This window comes from Dermacentor variabilis, chromosome 6, assembly GCF_050947875.1.
Source record: "Dermacentor variabilis isolate Ectoservices chromosome 6, ASM5094787v1, whole genome shotgun sequence".
Classification (NCBI taxonomy): Eukaryota; Metazoa; Arthropoda; class Arachnida; order Ixodida; family Ixodidae; genus Dermacentor; species Dermacentor variabilis.
In genome coordinates this window covers 34845115-34860926 of record NC_134573.1, presented here as the reverse complement: position 1 = coordinate 34860926, position 15812 = coordinate 34845115, and the positions used below count along the sequence as shown (strand labels likewise).

The 15812-nt window shown below is 50.1% G+C and overlaps 1 protein-coding gene across 6 annotated transcripts in view; it reads left to right on the top strand.

Annotated features, from left to right (window-relative positions):
* The window catches only part of LOC142584723 (ABC transporter G family member 23-like), a 269091-nt gene that overhangs the window by 173018 nt on the left and 80261 nt on the right, over positions 1–15812 (top strand). For all 6 annotated transcript variants that reach the window (XM_075694944.1, XM_075694945.1, XM_075694948.1 and 3 more), the window contains one exon: positions 12873–12940. In XM_075694944.1, coding sequence (XP_075551059.1) covers positions 12873–12940 — 68 coding nt within the window. The remainder of the gene's footprint in view (positions 1–12872; positions 12941–15812) is intronic.

Genomic DNA, 15812 nt, shown 5'->3' with positions numbered 1-15812 from the left:
TTTTCCGGTGCTGAAAACACAACACGCACCCCGCACCTGTCGCCAACCTTCTTGAGGCGGTGAGAAACCTGGTGCCAATAGGGCACTACGACAGGGCGCTTTTGCGGGCGTGCGTCTTTTATCAGCCTGCGCCTCCCACCAACCTTTACCTCGCGAATCTGGCTCTCTACCACCGAGGCCACGATTTCTCCGTGGAACCCAGCCTTCTCCAGACGCCTTAGCTGGGCGTCGACGCTGTCACGAACTTGATGTTCGCATGACTTCTCTAGAGCAGAGCGGATGCAGTTTTTTGCTATAGATCTTTTTACGAGCTTGGAGTGGGCCGATTGATAATTCAGAATTTGTTTTTTCGACCGTGGCTTGTACTGCCAGCACACGCGCGCTCCATGAAAAATAAGACACAAGTCGAGGTACTGGATGCGACCATCTTGCGGCAGTTCGTGCGTGAACTTCATTCCAAAGGCGTTACTAGCAAAAATATCGAGAATGTTGCTTATACTATTGCCTTTATCCTGAGCATCAGTCGTATCCATTACCACGACGTAATCGTCGACATATCTAAAAACTTTCTGCACGCCTGCGTTGTAAAGGGACGCTTGAATGCGCTTGTCAATACTTGCTAAGAAAATATCGCTTAAAAGTGGTGCTAGGCAAGAGCCGATGCACACTCCTTCTTTTTGGATAAAACAGCTGTCATTAGAAGTTATAATGGTGGATGAGAGATAAAAGGATATTAGCTCTAAAAAATTGTCGGTTGATAACCCAGTCATGTTTTGGAAGGCCACTGGTGCCATGTCTTCAATGTGGCTTCTAACCGCGCTGAAAAGCTCAGGATGAGGCAATGAGTAAAACAAATCTTCTACATCGATAGAAAATGCAAACCTGTGTTGACACGAGGTTTCACAGCCAGAAAAATATTCGATAACCTCTGTAGAATTTTTTACCAGAAAAGGGTCTTCTAACGGAATAGTACTAAGGTGCTTCTGCAGATACCTTGACAAGATGCCCTGCCAGGAGCCCTTCTCAGTGACAATAGCCCTGAACGGAACAGCTTCCTTGTGGATCTTTACAGTAAAGGAAACACTCAAAGACACAATGTCAGCAGCGTTGATGCTCTTTCTTAATTTTTCTAGGTTGAGCTCTTCACATAAAGCAATAGCCAGTTTAGCTATAGCAAAAAACTGCATCCGCTCTGCTCTAGACAAGTCATGCGAACATCAAGTTCGTGACAGCGTCGACGCCCAGCTAAGGCGTCTGGAGAAGGCTGGATTCCACGGAGAAATCGTGGCCTCGGTGGTAGAGAGCCAGATTCGCGAGGTAAAGGTTGGTGGGAGGCGCAGGCTGATAAAAGACGCACGCCCGCAAAAGCGCCCTGTCGTAGTGCCCTATTGGCACCAGGTTTTTCACCGCCTCAAGAAGGTTGGCGACAGGTGCGGAGTGCGTGTTGTGTTTTCAGCACCGGAAAAGCTGGGACGAATGTGTCGCCTAGTAAACGAATCCCAGAAGAAGCCAGCCTGCAAAATAAAGCACACCAAAGCCCTCGTTGAATGTGACGTCGGTGTTGTGTATAGTATTGGCCAAACCGGGCGCTGTCTGAATGAACGCTTGCTAGAGCATCGCAGGAATGCTACTTCACTAAGTGGCGCTGGTCATTTAGCCGACCACATTCGCCGTTGCTCGCACAAGCCAGCATGCAAGGCGTTTTTCGAACGAACACGTGTGTTGCGCAAATATAGCAATCAGAAAAACCGGGAAATTTTTGAAGCGTTTTGTATCTCCAATGAAAACGATTACTGTGTCAGTGCTCCTTCTGCTGTACACGGGAAAAAAGAACTTGATTATCTCAGGGCAAACGGGTGAGTAGAATCAGATAGGTAGGGCGGGAGATGAGCAAGATTGTACTGACTGATGTAAAAAAGAGAGGGAAAAGATTTTCTTTTTTTTCTTATTTTGGTTTGACACCTCTGATGACTGTTGCCTAGAACAACGAAATATTTTTGAATAGTCCTGCGCACTAGCAGCCCCACACTCCTTCCCCCTGTGTACATAAAGCCCTATTTTCCATGAATAAAATTCAGTTGAAGTCCGGCGTTCGTGTTTGCTTTCTCTTCTCGTCCGTGTTCAATTGTGCGCTGGAACGATGTTTCATAACACTGTTGCCGTATCAGTCCGCCTACTCGAAGCTCGTCAAGAGAAGCATTGCCAACTTGTGCTTTGGAAATGCATTAAAGAAATCTTACAACTATAAGATCTAAACGAGCCTCATGGATCAGTCGGGAAGGTTATCAGCAGTAGGGTTTCCGGAGTCAGTCCAGGTTTCGGTCGTAGAGGGGCTGCTAAAAAGATGCGGTTCAGGCAGCACAACTCGGGCGGCAAGTCAACGGACGGAACACGGAGGGAAGGTAGCGGTAGTGCCCTATCTGCATAGAACGCCACATAGTCTTATGAAAATGGCTAGCCGGCTGAACACAAATGTGGTCTTTTCAGCGCCAGAAAAACTCGCGAAAATATGTTGCTTAACGGGCCCGTACCGTAAGCCGGCAGTCGGATGCTCTACGAATCATCGTAAAGCATCAGTGATTACGTAGAAACTGTTGTTTATGAGCTTCCGCTGTTCTGTGAGAAAAAATACGTCGGACAGACCGGAAGCTGTCTTAATGACCGGCTACGAGATCATAGTGCAAACGTGAGAAATAAGCAATACGGTCATCTGTCAACTGACTGTCAAGAACGCAGCTGTGCACCGGTGTATGAGTCCTGCCGCTTACTTGCGAAGCACAAAGATAAAGATGTGCGAGAGATTATTGAGGCTCAGGCTGTCTGTCGGAATAGGGATCCGTGTGTTAGTGCCCCTTTGGTTGACTTGTCAGATAAGGAAACGGCTTTTTTGGATGGTTAAAATTTGGATGAGGTGGCGCCACTGTGCTTGGTCAAATAGGAGAGAGTTTCCTGAAAATCAAGTTGTTGAAGTTAGCGCATTGTGGTGTCGTCTCCCTTTGACCTTGTTCGCTGGCGCTAAATATGTTTTCCAAGACAGTTTACTAACACGCCCAACAAATGGCAACACTACCTTCCCATATCGCCCTGATGTCTCCGAAACCACTACAATATCTGAAGTAGCCACCTATGCTGGGCAATGCCGCCAGCTTGCGCGCTCAATTAGCTCGCAAGTCCACGCCCAACAGAAAGACTGTCACGCCCGAGCTTCTCTTCCCCATCATATTCGCCTGGTTCATTGGTGTGGCTCCGCGATCCCTTCTCCCACTTCTCCACAAAGGTGCTACCTATGTATAACGGTCCTTGCCGGGTTCTTCGTAAGACGTCCCCTGTCAACTACTTCACTGAGCCCCTCCAGCCATCTACGGACCAACGGTGCCGCGGCCGCGAAATGGTTCATGTCGAACGGCTGAAACCGCACTACGACCCGCCAGTATCGCCGTTTCCTTAGGTCGCCAGGGTGGATCCTTCTTCAAAGTGGGAGGGGGGGGGGGAATGGCAGGCGTGATATATATCAACACGAGCAAAAGACGAAACAAAAGACGGTTGTTGATGCTCGCGCTTGCCCTGCTTCGCCGTTGATAAGAGCGCTTTCGTTTTCCCTTGATCGCAGTGATAAATCGCGACTACACCTAACCATGTTCTTGCATTACTAAGTAAACTCGCTTCTAAATGCGCCCGTTTGTGTGCTGAGGACGACATGCTTTGCTCCGCTTAATCGCCGCTTAAACCTCTGTACAAACGCCATCATAGCGGGCGATAGAGTTGGTAATGGCGAAGCGTAAGTGTTTCTGTCTTCATTGTCATAATCCGTGTCGATGGGCCCCACGTAACATAAAGTCCACCACTTCGCAATGCATCTTCGACTTTCTGCCAGTGCCAGGGTCGTCGATTACGGGAAGAGTACGTGACATATGCGCACATACGCACGCTGTTGTGAAGTCGGGGGTCCGTGCGGGAGGCCAACGAAGTTTCCATGGATGGTGCCGTGCCAGGTGCCGGAAGAAAGGGTTCCGAGCGATGTTTAATAGAATGAAAAAAAGGATTATATCAAAAAAGTACATGGTTGAATTTTACAATACGGCTCCCACTATCGGAGCACTCTATGGTAGCGTCTTTGCATGTCCGAGTGTCTCACCGTTTCCAAACGTCCCCCTCCTCCCACAGCCGTCTGGATTCGCTTTTTATGCCCTTCGTCATCATTGTTCTGTGCTTCCTCCAATCTGGCGTCAGGAAATCGATGACATCAGATCCCACCAATCCAGAGGTTTGTTGCCCTTTCCCTCCGACGGGATTTTTGTCGAAACACACGCACATTACTGTGCACAAATAGGGGAACTAGGATGGCACGCTGACTACGTCTCCTGCGTGGTCGTGCCAATTTGTGCGGCTGACAGGTTTGAAGAGTCGTAGCCTTACACGGACCTCATCTTTGGCGTGGACGTTCAACATCCTATTTGACGAGGCCGTCGGCTCGTTTCCCATAATTGCTTCATCCGTGACCTGGAGTTTTGTCGCGCAGTGAACAGCCGACCATAATGGCCTTGATGGGCTCTTCGTGACGCTTAGGAGAGACGACGTTGCTATCTTCAAGCGAGTTGCCTTGAAGGGAACGATGAGGCCTGACAAAAGCATGTCGCCGGGGTGGCATCTCCCGCTCTGAAGGACCGTCGGACACCACAACCGAGCCAGCCACCTTGAAGGGAACGATGAGGCCTGACAACTGCATGTCGCCGGGGTGGCATCTCCCGCTCTGAGGGGCCGCCGGACACCACAAGCGTGCGGCCTTGAAGGGAATGATGAAGCCTGACAACTGCATGTCGCCGGGGTGGCAGCTCCCGCTCTGAAGGGCCGCCTGACATGACAAGCGAGCCAACTTGAAGGGATTGATGAGGCCTGACAACTGCATGTCGCCGGGGTGGCATCTCCCGCTCTGAAGGGCCGCCGGACACCACAACCGAGCCAGCCGCCTTGAAGGGAACGATGAGGCCTGACAACTGCATGTCGCCGGGGTGGCATCTCCCGCTCTGAAGGGCCGCCGAACACCACAACCGAGCCAGCCGCCTTGAAGGGAACGATGAGGCCTGACAGCTGCATGTCGCCGGGGTGGCATCTCCCGCTCTGAGGGACCGCCGGACACCACAACCGAGCCAGCCGCCTTGAAGGGAACGATGAGGCCTGACAACTACATGTCGCCGGGGTGGCATCTCCCGCTCTGAGGGTCCGCCGGACACGACAAGCGCGCGGCCTTGAAGGGAATTATGAAGCCTGACAACTGCATGTCGCCGGGGTGGCAGCTCCCACTCTGAAGGGCCACCTGACATGACAAGCGAGCCAACTTGAAGAGATTGATGAGGCCTGACAACCGCATGTCACCGGGGTGGCATCTCCCGCTCTGAAGGGCCGCCGGACACCACAACCGAGCCAGCCGCCTTGAAGGGAACGATGAGGCCTGACAACTGCATGTCGCCGGGGTGGCATCTCCCGCTCTGAAGGGCCGCCGGACACCACAACCGAGCCAGCCGCCTTGGAGGGAACGATGAGGCCTGACAACTGCATGTCGCCGGGGTGGCATCTCCCGCTCTGAAGGACCGTCGGACACCACAACCGAGCCAGCCACCTTGAAGGGAACGATGAGGCCTGACAACTGCATGTCGCCGGGGTGGCATCTCCCGCTCTGAAGGGCCGCCGGACACCACAAGCGCGCGGCCTTGAAGGGAATGATAAAGCCTGACAACTGCATGTCGCCGGGGTGGCAGCTCCCGCTCTGAAGGGCCGCCTGACATGACAAGCGAGCTAACTTGAAGGGATTGATGAGGCCTGACAACTGCATGTCGCCGGGGTGGCATCTCCCGCTCTGAAGGGCCACCGGACACCACAACCGAGCCAGCCGCCTTGAAGGGAACGATGAGGCCTGACAACTGCATGTCGCCGGGGTGGCATCTCCCGCTCTGAAGGGCCGCCGGACAGCACAACCGAGCCAGCCGCCTTGAAGGGAACGATGAGGCCTGACAACTGCATGTCGCCGGGGTGGCATCTCCCGCTCTGAAGGGCCACCGGACGCCACAACCGAGCCAGCCGCCTTGAAGGGAACGATGAGGCCCGACAACTGCATGTCGCCGGGGTGGCATCTCCCGCTCTGAGGGGCCGCCGGACACCACAAGCGAGCCGACTTGAAGGGAACGATGAGGCCTGGCAACTGCATGTCGCCGGGGTGGCATCTCCCGCTCTGAGGGGCCGCCGGACACCACAACCGAGCCAGCCGCCTTGAAGGGAACGATGAGCCCTGACAACTGCACGTCGCCGGGGTGGCATCTCCCGCTCTGAGGGGCCGCCGAACACCACAAGCGAGCCGCCTTGAAGGGAACGATGAGGCCTGACAACTGCATGTCGCCGGGGTGGCATCTCCCGCTCTGAAGGGCCGCCGGACACCACAACCGAGCCAGCCGCCTTGAAGGGAACGATGAGGCCTGACAACTGCATGTCGCCGGGGTGGCATCTCCCGCTCTGAGGGGCCGCCGGACACCATAAGCGAGCCGCCTTGAAGGGAACGATGAGGCCTGGCAACTGCATGTCGCCGGGGTGGCATCTCCCGCTCTGAGGGGCCGCCGGACACCACAAGCGAGCCGCCTTGAAGGGAACGATGAGGCCTGACAACTGCATGTCGCCGGGGTGGCATCCCCCGCTCAGAAGGGCCGCCGGGCGCAACAACGCCCTGCGTATGCGCCGCCCGACCACGAACTGCAGCATAATATGGAAATTAACTTTTTACAAGGAAAATAATTCGCTGTAACAACGTGTCACTATTAATTGGCCTGCGGCTGCTGAAGCAGCATCTACCTAAGCCTAAGCCGCCTCCGCCTTCCTCACTCTTGGAGCCGGGTCGGTTGCTCCCCTTCGCGGGAACCCTACGTGTAGGCTAGGATTGGTAGTGAAGCATGGGAGAAGAACATGTACTGAAGAAAAAAAGGGGGAAAGGAGATAATAATGCAGAAACACTAAAGGATAAAGAAAGTATATCGATTACGCAATTCGAACCAGTGACTTCCCAGATAGAAAAGCGCTTTGACGCGGCGCCACGAAAAATGAGTGGAGAGAGAGCTTATTACGGAGCGAACTTATCCGTAGCTTATCCGCTGACTGGTAGTGCCGCGCCCCTAGGTGAAAACGGTACAAAGCGTGACCTCCTCCGTAGCACTGTAGCATATTAACGGCAAAGGCACATTTAGAGGCAAGATTTCGCAAGAAAAATTTGGGGGACGCTTAAGCTTCGCCTTGAACATTGGAACGCGATAGCATTCAAAGACCCCGTGTGCTTTTCATGCTTCTCGGCAACTGCAGCTTACGTAACCGTAACGTTTACCGGGAAACACTGGCGGCGAACGCTATGCACGAAAGCAAGCCTTCTGGCAGAAACGCGGCCTCTTGCGTGATTTGCTGTCCTGTTATTGTTTTTCACTTTTTATATTTCAGTCTAAGAAGAGCCAACATAAAAGATAAGCGCTGTCGATTTTTTTTTCATTAGGTATGTCTTGTGGGCTGTTTTGAAAATTCTGAGGAATAATTTTGTAAAGAATGGAAGACAAGGTGTGAGCAACTTTGGGGGTAGAACAGTGGTTGGGTATGCGTGGTTCGGAATTTGGTTCGATATCTAGTTTTGCCGAAGCGACGTCCGATGCCGGACGCGTGTAACTGTGCGTTTGCGTGGGTCTATGTGGTTCTAGGTTAGCGAGTGTGGACTCGTACACCTCTTAACGTGCCATGTATACAATGCTTCGTACTTTGTAGATGTTATCGTCTTGATGGAATTGTCCCGTAATTGTGACTTGGTGTTCGTATCGTTTTTGTTGGAATAAACTTTTTCTAAACACGCGGGACGCCGATGCCGGATCTTCTGCGACACGGGGCCCTTAACGCTATCGCGCTGAATTTCACCAGATCTAATCGTGCGGAACTCCCTGCGAAGAACCACTCACAAACGGCGCGGCGCCGCTTCTTCGGAATGGAGAGCGTGCAGGAGAAACGGAAAAGATAAATATGGGGGGGGGGGGGGGGCGCTCCTAGTGTAAAAAGTTATTTTCGTAACATATTCACGATACTCGCCTCCACGGTACTTTTAAGGCTTCAAAGAAAGGTGGTTCAGGGCCCTTTAAGTAAATATAAACATTGTGAGATTGTTTAATTATTATTTATTTCCTCAGATCTAGAAACCTTATTCGTGGGCTACCTGATCAGACTTATCGAATTAATGGAAATTACTGAGCAGACGTTGCTTGCTCCATGGGGCCGCTCAGCAAATAGTGCCTGTGCGCAGTATGAATCGGAATAATCAGCAGATGCACCTCTGTTTCACGCTGTAGGCTCCAATAAGTTTTATCGTTTACATTTTAAAGTAAAGTATATTCGACTACTTCGAACAATTTATTTTGTAATCAAATATGAGTCGAATAGCGAAGACTGCTCAATGCGTATTTAGAATTTTGAGTCTTCTCACCGCCCCTACTTAATCGGGAACATTTCCTCCAGTAGCGTTCACCAGGCCGTTTCTTTCTGCAAGCAGCTTTCCTGTAACCACTCTAAGCACTCCAGAAGTTTAGCCTGCTGACCAACGATATCCTCAAGGATCATTTCCGCAGTACTTCTGTATGGACTTCTCAGATTACCACCGTCTGAGCCAGTGCTTCTCGATCGCTGGGTTACCTACGACACAACCGTGCAACCTCATCTTCACTTATCCGCAAACTGGCATTTCAAACATTCGTTCGCCCACGACTTGAGTTCGCCGTTCCGGTCTGGTCTACCCACCAAAATTACTTAATTAGCATGCTGGAATCAATCCACTATAGAGCCGCACGTTTCATTTTCCGGAATTATGACTACTGTTCTATAAATAAAGCTCCACCTTTCACTTCAGTTGCTAAAGGATCGTCGCGACATAGCTCTTTTGTCATTTTTAGTATAGCGTAAAGCACGAACGGCACGCGAGTTATCAGAAGGGGCACTCCAAAGGGTGTAAACTGTTCAATGCTGACAACGCGCGGGCCGTTCGTTACTGGAAAGTTCCGGGCTCGCAGCGTTAAAGAAAGGAAACGCATCAAGGCAGATGACGATTATCGTTGTGTGGCAGAAGGGGTGCGCCAAAGGGTGTAAACTGTTCTTAGAGTGTACCTTGACAGCCTTTTCTTATCTGATTAACTGGCTAACAAGGGTCGAGGAGCATGCAGAAGGGGAGAGGGTTTCGGCTGGGCCGAGCTAGCGCAGTGACGGCAGACAGTCGGATGAGGAGGGCAGGGTGGCTTACGCGATTGACCCGCTTCCCCTTGTTTAGCTTGCGGTTGCTGATCGAAAATCACGACAGCTTGCAAGGGAAGGTTAAACACGCCGCTAAAACAGATCTTCAGCGAAGAATACTTCGCAAAGTGCGTATACGTGCCGAAAGGGTTCGACAACGTTATACTGTCACGTAAAAAAGATTGATGCGCAAGCATTAGATGCCCCATTTCGCAAAAATTCGGCGGCCGCGTGACCAACGCTTGGTACCAAAAAATGGCCGATGGGGAAAACAGTAAAATCGCATCAAGAAATGCTCCGACTGACATCTCAGTGTCATACACGACGCAGCATCTGCCTATCTGCAAAAGTTCACGCAACACCATTGATGGCGTGTGCGTCACCGTTTTCTATCACGCGCTATCTTTCAATACGAAATGGCACCGCTGCGCTCCGTGAATCCATTTCTTGGCCGATACCCTACAGTGAGTAGGAGCCACATATGCGAGAGGAATCAACAACTACGCTGTCGAGGCCAAATCATGAGTGTATGAAATGAGCTGTACCACCTTCATCATGTCTCAAAAGGAACGCAGCGGAAGCTTACAGTGTGCACGACGACATGCGGATGAATACCTAAGCGAAAATATTTCACCAAAGCGAATGCAATGCTTCCGCATCCCCTTACGTAAGCAGCCTTAAGTTTCTCTGCGGAATATTTTATTATGCTCAGGGGCGGATCCACGTGCCTACTTTGAGGAGGCGGGCGGTTTCTTAATGCAGTTGGAGGAGGGGTTGCACAAATAACCACACGTCTGTGATCAAATGGTCATGATTTATTTTCAATTGCATCGCTTAGTGTTTTTTCATTGACACCTTGCAGATAACCATGTGACGAGATTGAAAACTATTGACAACGGCTAGCATGGTCAAACCTCGTAATAGCACTAAAAACTGTACGGAGATAGAAAAGTAAGGTACCAAATCGCACTTAACCTATTCACTACCGAAAAGTATGTAGACAAGAAAACAAACATTTTCAACATTTCATTTCAAATGGTTTCTGAAGTGCAGAGAAAAAGATTGTGAAAATATTTTCATTTTCAAACGATACAAATGAGTGTCCACAAACATGGACGTTAGTTGGGACCATGACAAAAATAAAAGAAACAATTTTACTCTTGCAGGCACAAGAAAACATTGCATTTCATGCGCAAAACTCTCGACTTTTCTTTGCAATATCTGTTACTGCATCGTATTGCATTTTCAATTTTACAAAATTCTGGGAAGTGGCCAAAACCATTTTCTCGTGCCGCCGTCAGGCAGCTAGGCTGGTCTGGAAGCATCTGGTGTACTTTCGTGCCTTTATTCCCTGCTACCATTTGGGTTAGATCTGGTTAATGGTTCGGCTGCATCCTGCTTGAAAGACAGGAGAGATCGCACCTTTTTTTTTTTGTTGTAGGTGCAACGCTGCTGCGTCGCGACGGTATCTAACCCACCCATTGCAAACAGCAATCTGGAAAAAAAGAAGTGTAAGGATCCTAACAGCCCATTTGCTAGAGTTGAACTTCGTCCTACCATATGAAATGTACCCGTCGACCAGGTCCACTCTCATGATCGATTGGTTACATTTCAATATATTTCCAAGGTGCGGCAATAATTTATTTTTTCGTTTCATCCTTCATTCAGCACTTGCACGAAGGCATAGGGTCTCCTCCAACAGCGCTGGAAAAGGAATTTACGCCTTTCTTACCTTTCCATTTGACCAGACACAGATTTCTGTTCTCACACGCGGGGGAGGTCGATTATCCACGGCTTACTTTACTGTTCATTGACAAGGTTTACAGCAGCGCCCTCGGTGATTTACTCTTCCAGGCATGAACTTTTTTTTTCGGAGTAAGCAATCAAGTATCTTCAATGCGTTAAAATATATTATTCCTGAAAGTATGTGACTTCTGCGCACTTGTCTCCACAAGCTGTATTAACAGTGCTGCGCCTAGGCCCCTGGCTTTCATGTCATCAGCGATGCCTTTCCCAGTGTATATTAAGAAATCAAGCACTAACCCATCTGGGGAGGTTGAAACAACATCCGCGAGATAACGTGCTGCGAAACACGGAAAAAGACGCACCGTATCCACAAACCCACAGCATACGTTCACAAACGGGTCACCGAGTGCTCTACGTTCACAACTTCTGTCCACAAACGTGGACGCGCTTTGAGCACGTCTGATAAATGTGAATTTTGGCTTTCATTGCGTTGAAACTTTGTTAAGTGATTTACAAAGACACTGCATATACATTACCGCCTTTATTCCATATACAAGAAATAATAATATCAAAAACTGGAAAAGCTTACGCGTTTGTCGCTTCGCGCTACGCGAGTCGGTTGCCACCAATTTGTTTTATACCAGCCGCTGAAGGAAAGCTGAAGGTGACTTGTGCCGCCCTCCTTTGGAGCTTGAGTAAAGCACACTCAGTGCGAGGGAGGGCGCGAGTTCGAATGTCACTGAACGGTTCGCAGGTGTGTTGATGCTGAACGGTGACTCATACCAGTGCGGACTCCTAACATAGCAGTGCGGAGTAAGGAAGCGTGTGTTTCTGAGTAAAGGAGGGAGAGGGGAATGTTCCCTCCTTGCTGCCGCGTTGATGGCCCCGCTAGCTTAAACGACCTTCTTTTCTGTGAAGGGGCGAAATTGGAGGTTGGCAAGAAGTGATTATCTCACTTCCACAAAGGCGGTGGTTGCGTTAGCCATTTTCCGTCTAACAAAAGGTAGAAGTGAGCGTTGCTTTGCTCGACGCGGACAGCGTTGATCGCCGCGGCGGTTTTTAACATTCCACGTGCCGAAAACTCTGTCGATGGAGGTGGGGTGGATTAGTTGGTGGCTTTGGGAGGGGGCCATCGCCCAACCGCCCCCCACCTCTACCTTAAATCTGCCACTGATTACGCCCAAATAAATCCGATCTCCCTGGCAGTTCCAAAAGTATCCAGTGCCAGGGCAATCGGTGGGCAGGCATCGTCTTCTTTTCGGAACGGGACAGTCTCCGTCTATTCTGGAAAACAATTTTGCGTGTTTGGTGGAGAGTACTCGCGGTTTTGTGACGTTGCGTGACAGCTAGAAAAGCGAAATGGGTCCAGCCCGAAAACATGCGAACAGTCGAGGGCCATACTGACGAAAAGGGTGTGGAATCGGAAATAATTATTTTTCTCTTGTTTGGTCTGATCATGCACGATCACTGTGTGTTCGTCACAACATACGGAGTATTATCGATCTTTTATCGCGTACGTGGCATTCAGGCGAAGCGGGAGTAGCCCGAAAATGTATTGACCAATCGCGGATGTCCGATTGCAGTAACGGACTAAAAAAAGTTTGCACTAATTGTACACATAGCACTCGTTCGCAGTCTACCACGACAAATGCTTGTCGGGACAACTGGTAGTCGAAGAAGCTGTTCCAAATCTTACAATCGGTTTCACCGTCACTCATGCTTACGCCACTCGGGCCTAAGAAACAGCGAAGGGTCGCACAGCCTCCTTCAACTGCGGCTCCCGCAACCTTCCTGCTGCGTGACAAAACCTTGTCTCTAATAACAGCGCATGCATGCAGGGTGCACTCCAGCAAAATCGAGGATTCGAGCCCGCAGGCCCCGATCAACTTCTTCCTGGACGCAACCGGTAAGCTGAAGCACAACTTGTATACAAACACACACACACAGAGAGAGAGAGGGAGAGAGAAACACGCAAACACACACGTCGACAGACACACACACGCACACCATACTCATCATTATCATTATCATCAGGGCTCATCAGGGGTTGCGAGGCTGGTTTTTTCTGTACCTATAGGCGTTCGACACGTAGGGTATATACAAAAGTGATGTGAAGAGACTCAGGGCAGCATGACGGAGGGATAATGCAAAATTTGACCGTAAGACCCCCACTAGCTAGAGCAATCAGGGTAGCAGTTGAGTACAGAATGTAGTACTTCTAATGCTTGAATAATTACAACTTGTATATTCGGTTACGCCATTTCTTTACCCTATAATGCCCGTACACCGTGTGCAGCACACGCAAGACATTTAACATACCCCACTGCGGCTGCATCCCTGATACAGTCTAGCCGATTTTTCTTGTTGAGTTTTGCAATTTTCAGTAATTATGGGGGAAAATCTGACGGCTTATATCCAAAATTCTCTCCCTAAACTCAGTAGTATAGGAGTCGCTCCCTCGTAGACCACGTCGGTTACCTCATGGTCACACTAAGAGGAATGTGTTGCAGATGCCTAGGCATATCTTTTACTCCGCTAAGGTAGACAAGTAAAAATTCGGCTGGCGGACCAGCATTTGACAAAGGCTGGTCAGTGCTCTTTTTTCTTCATTTTACTGCCGGGGCCAGCGTGATTTCCTCAAGCCATAACTACATATATATATATATATATATATATATATATATATATATATATATATATATATATATATATATATATACGCGACGTTCACCGTGGCTATGCCTGCCTCTGTGGTTGATATCAGACCCACCTTATCGCCCGTCGAACGCAGCAGCCTCCTTGAGCTCATCGATGAGTTTAAGAGCGGCTTCTCATCCACGTCACAAGTTAGCCAGACGCCGCTCACTAAGCACCGTATTGTCACGGAAGCCGACCCCAGACCAATTCGGCAGAATCCTTATCGTATGGCATCGAAGGAGCGCGAGGCAATGCAAACACAAGTGAAGACCATGCTTGAGGACGGAGTTATTCGGCCATCTAAGAGTCCTTGGGCATCGCCTGTTGTATTCGTGAAAAAGAAGGGCGGCAGACTGCGCTTCTGCGTTGACTATCGAAAACTCAACCAGATCACAAAGAAAGACACTTATCCGCTACCGCGTATCGATGATTCGCTGGACAGGCTACGAAACGCACGTTACTTTTCGTCGTTGGACTTGAAAAGCGCCTACTGGCAAATAGAAGTTGATGAGAGAGACCGTGACAAGACCGCTTTTGTGACACCCGACGGACTTTATGAATTTCAGGTGCTCCCCTTCGGTTTGTGTTCTACGCCAGCAACGTTTCAGCGACTAATGGACACGGTACTCTCAAGCCTCAAATGGCAAACCTGTCTGGTCTACCTCGACGACGTGGTTCTTTTCTACGTCACGTTCGAGGAACACTTACGGAGACTAAAGACGGCCTTTCAAGCAATACGCTCAGCTGGTCTAACTTTAAAACCTGAGAAGTGCCATTTTGGCTTTGAAGAACTTCAATTTCTCGGTCACGTTGTTAGTCGCGAAGGTGTGCGACCTAACCCCGATAAAATCTCTGCCGTTGCTAATTTCGCAACGCCATCAGATAAAAAGGCCGTGCGACGTTTTCTGGGCCTTTGCGCCTACTACCGACGCTTTATTGCGGAATTTTCGCGCATCGCATGGTCATTGACCCATCTTACCAGAGAAGATGTCCCCTTCGTATGGGGTGAAGACCAGCAACGGCCATTTCACGACCTACGGCAACGGCTGCAGACGCCTCCAGTGCTCGCACACTTTGATGACGACGCTCCTGCGATTCTTCATACCGACGCTAGTAAAGTCGGCCTTGGTGCAGTGCTTTTACAGCAGCAGGACGGCACCGAAAGAGTGATTGCTTACGCCGGCAGGACGCTATCCAGGGCGGAGGCTAACTACTCCACTACAGAAAAAGAATGTCTCGCTCTGGTGTGGGTCGTCCTGAAATTTCGGCCATATTTGTATGGTCGGAGTTTCACCGTTGTCAGTGATCATAATGCACTTTGCTGGCTGACTAATTTGAAAGATCCAGCTGGTCGGCTTGCGCGCTGGAGTCTTCGTCTCCAAGAGTTCGACTTCACTGTTGTCTACAAATCAAGGAAACGACACACCGACGCCGACTGCCTCTCTCGGTCTCCTGTTGAGACTGCAGTCCACGACGATGATGACACGGGTTTTCTAGGTGTGCTAGATACTGTCGATGTTTCACGCCACCAACGCGAGGACGCAGAACTGGTTCCTCTTTTTGATTACTTAGAGGGAAAAAGAAGCAGCGTGCCGAGGTTATTCGCCAGAGGGCTGCCTTCATTCTGCTTACGCCACGACGTTCTGTATAAAAAGAACTTTTCACCTTGTGGCAGCAGCTACCTACTCGTCATTCCCGCATCGTTTCGCGACGAAGTCCTACATGCCTGTCACAACGAGCCGACCGCTGGTCACTTGGGATACACCCGCACATTGGCAAGAATTAGGCTAAAGTACTATTGGCCGAGACTTGCGTCGATCGTGAAACGTTACACACAGACATGCCTGGATTGCCAGCGCCGCAAAGCCCTACCCGGCAAGCCAGCTGGACTGCTGCATGCTGTTCAGATACCGCAAGCACCATTCGAGCAAATTGGCATGGACCTTTTAGGTCTATTTCCACCGTCTACTGCCGGAAATAGATGGATAATCGTCGTCACGGATTATCTTACTCGATACGACGAAACAGGTGCTATCCAACGTGGAACAGCAGCCGAAGCAGCGCGATTTTTTGTCGAAGCC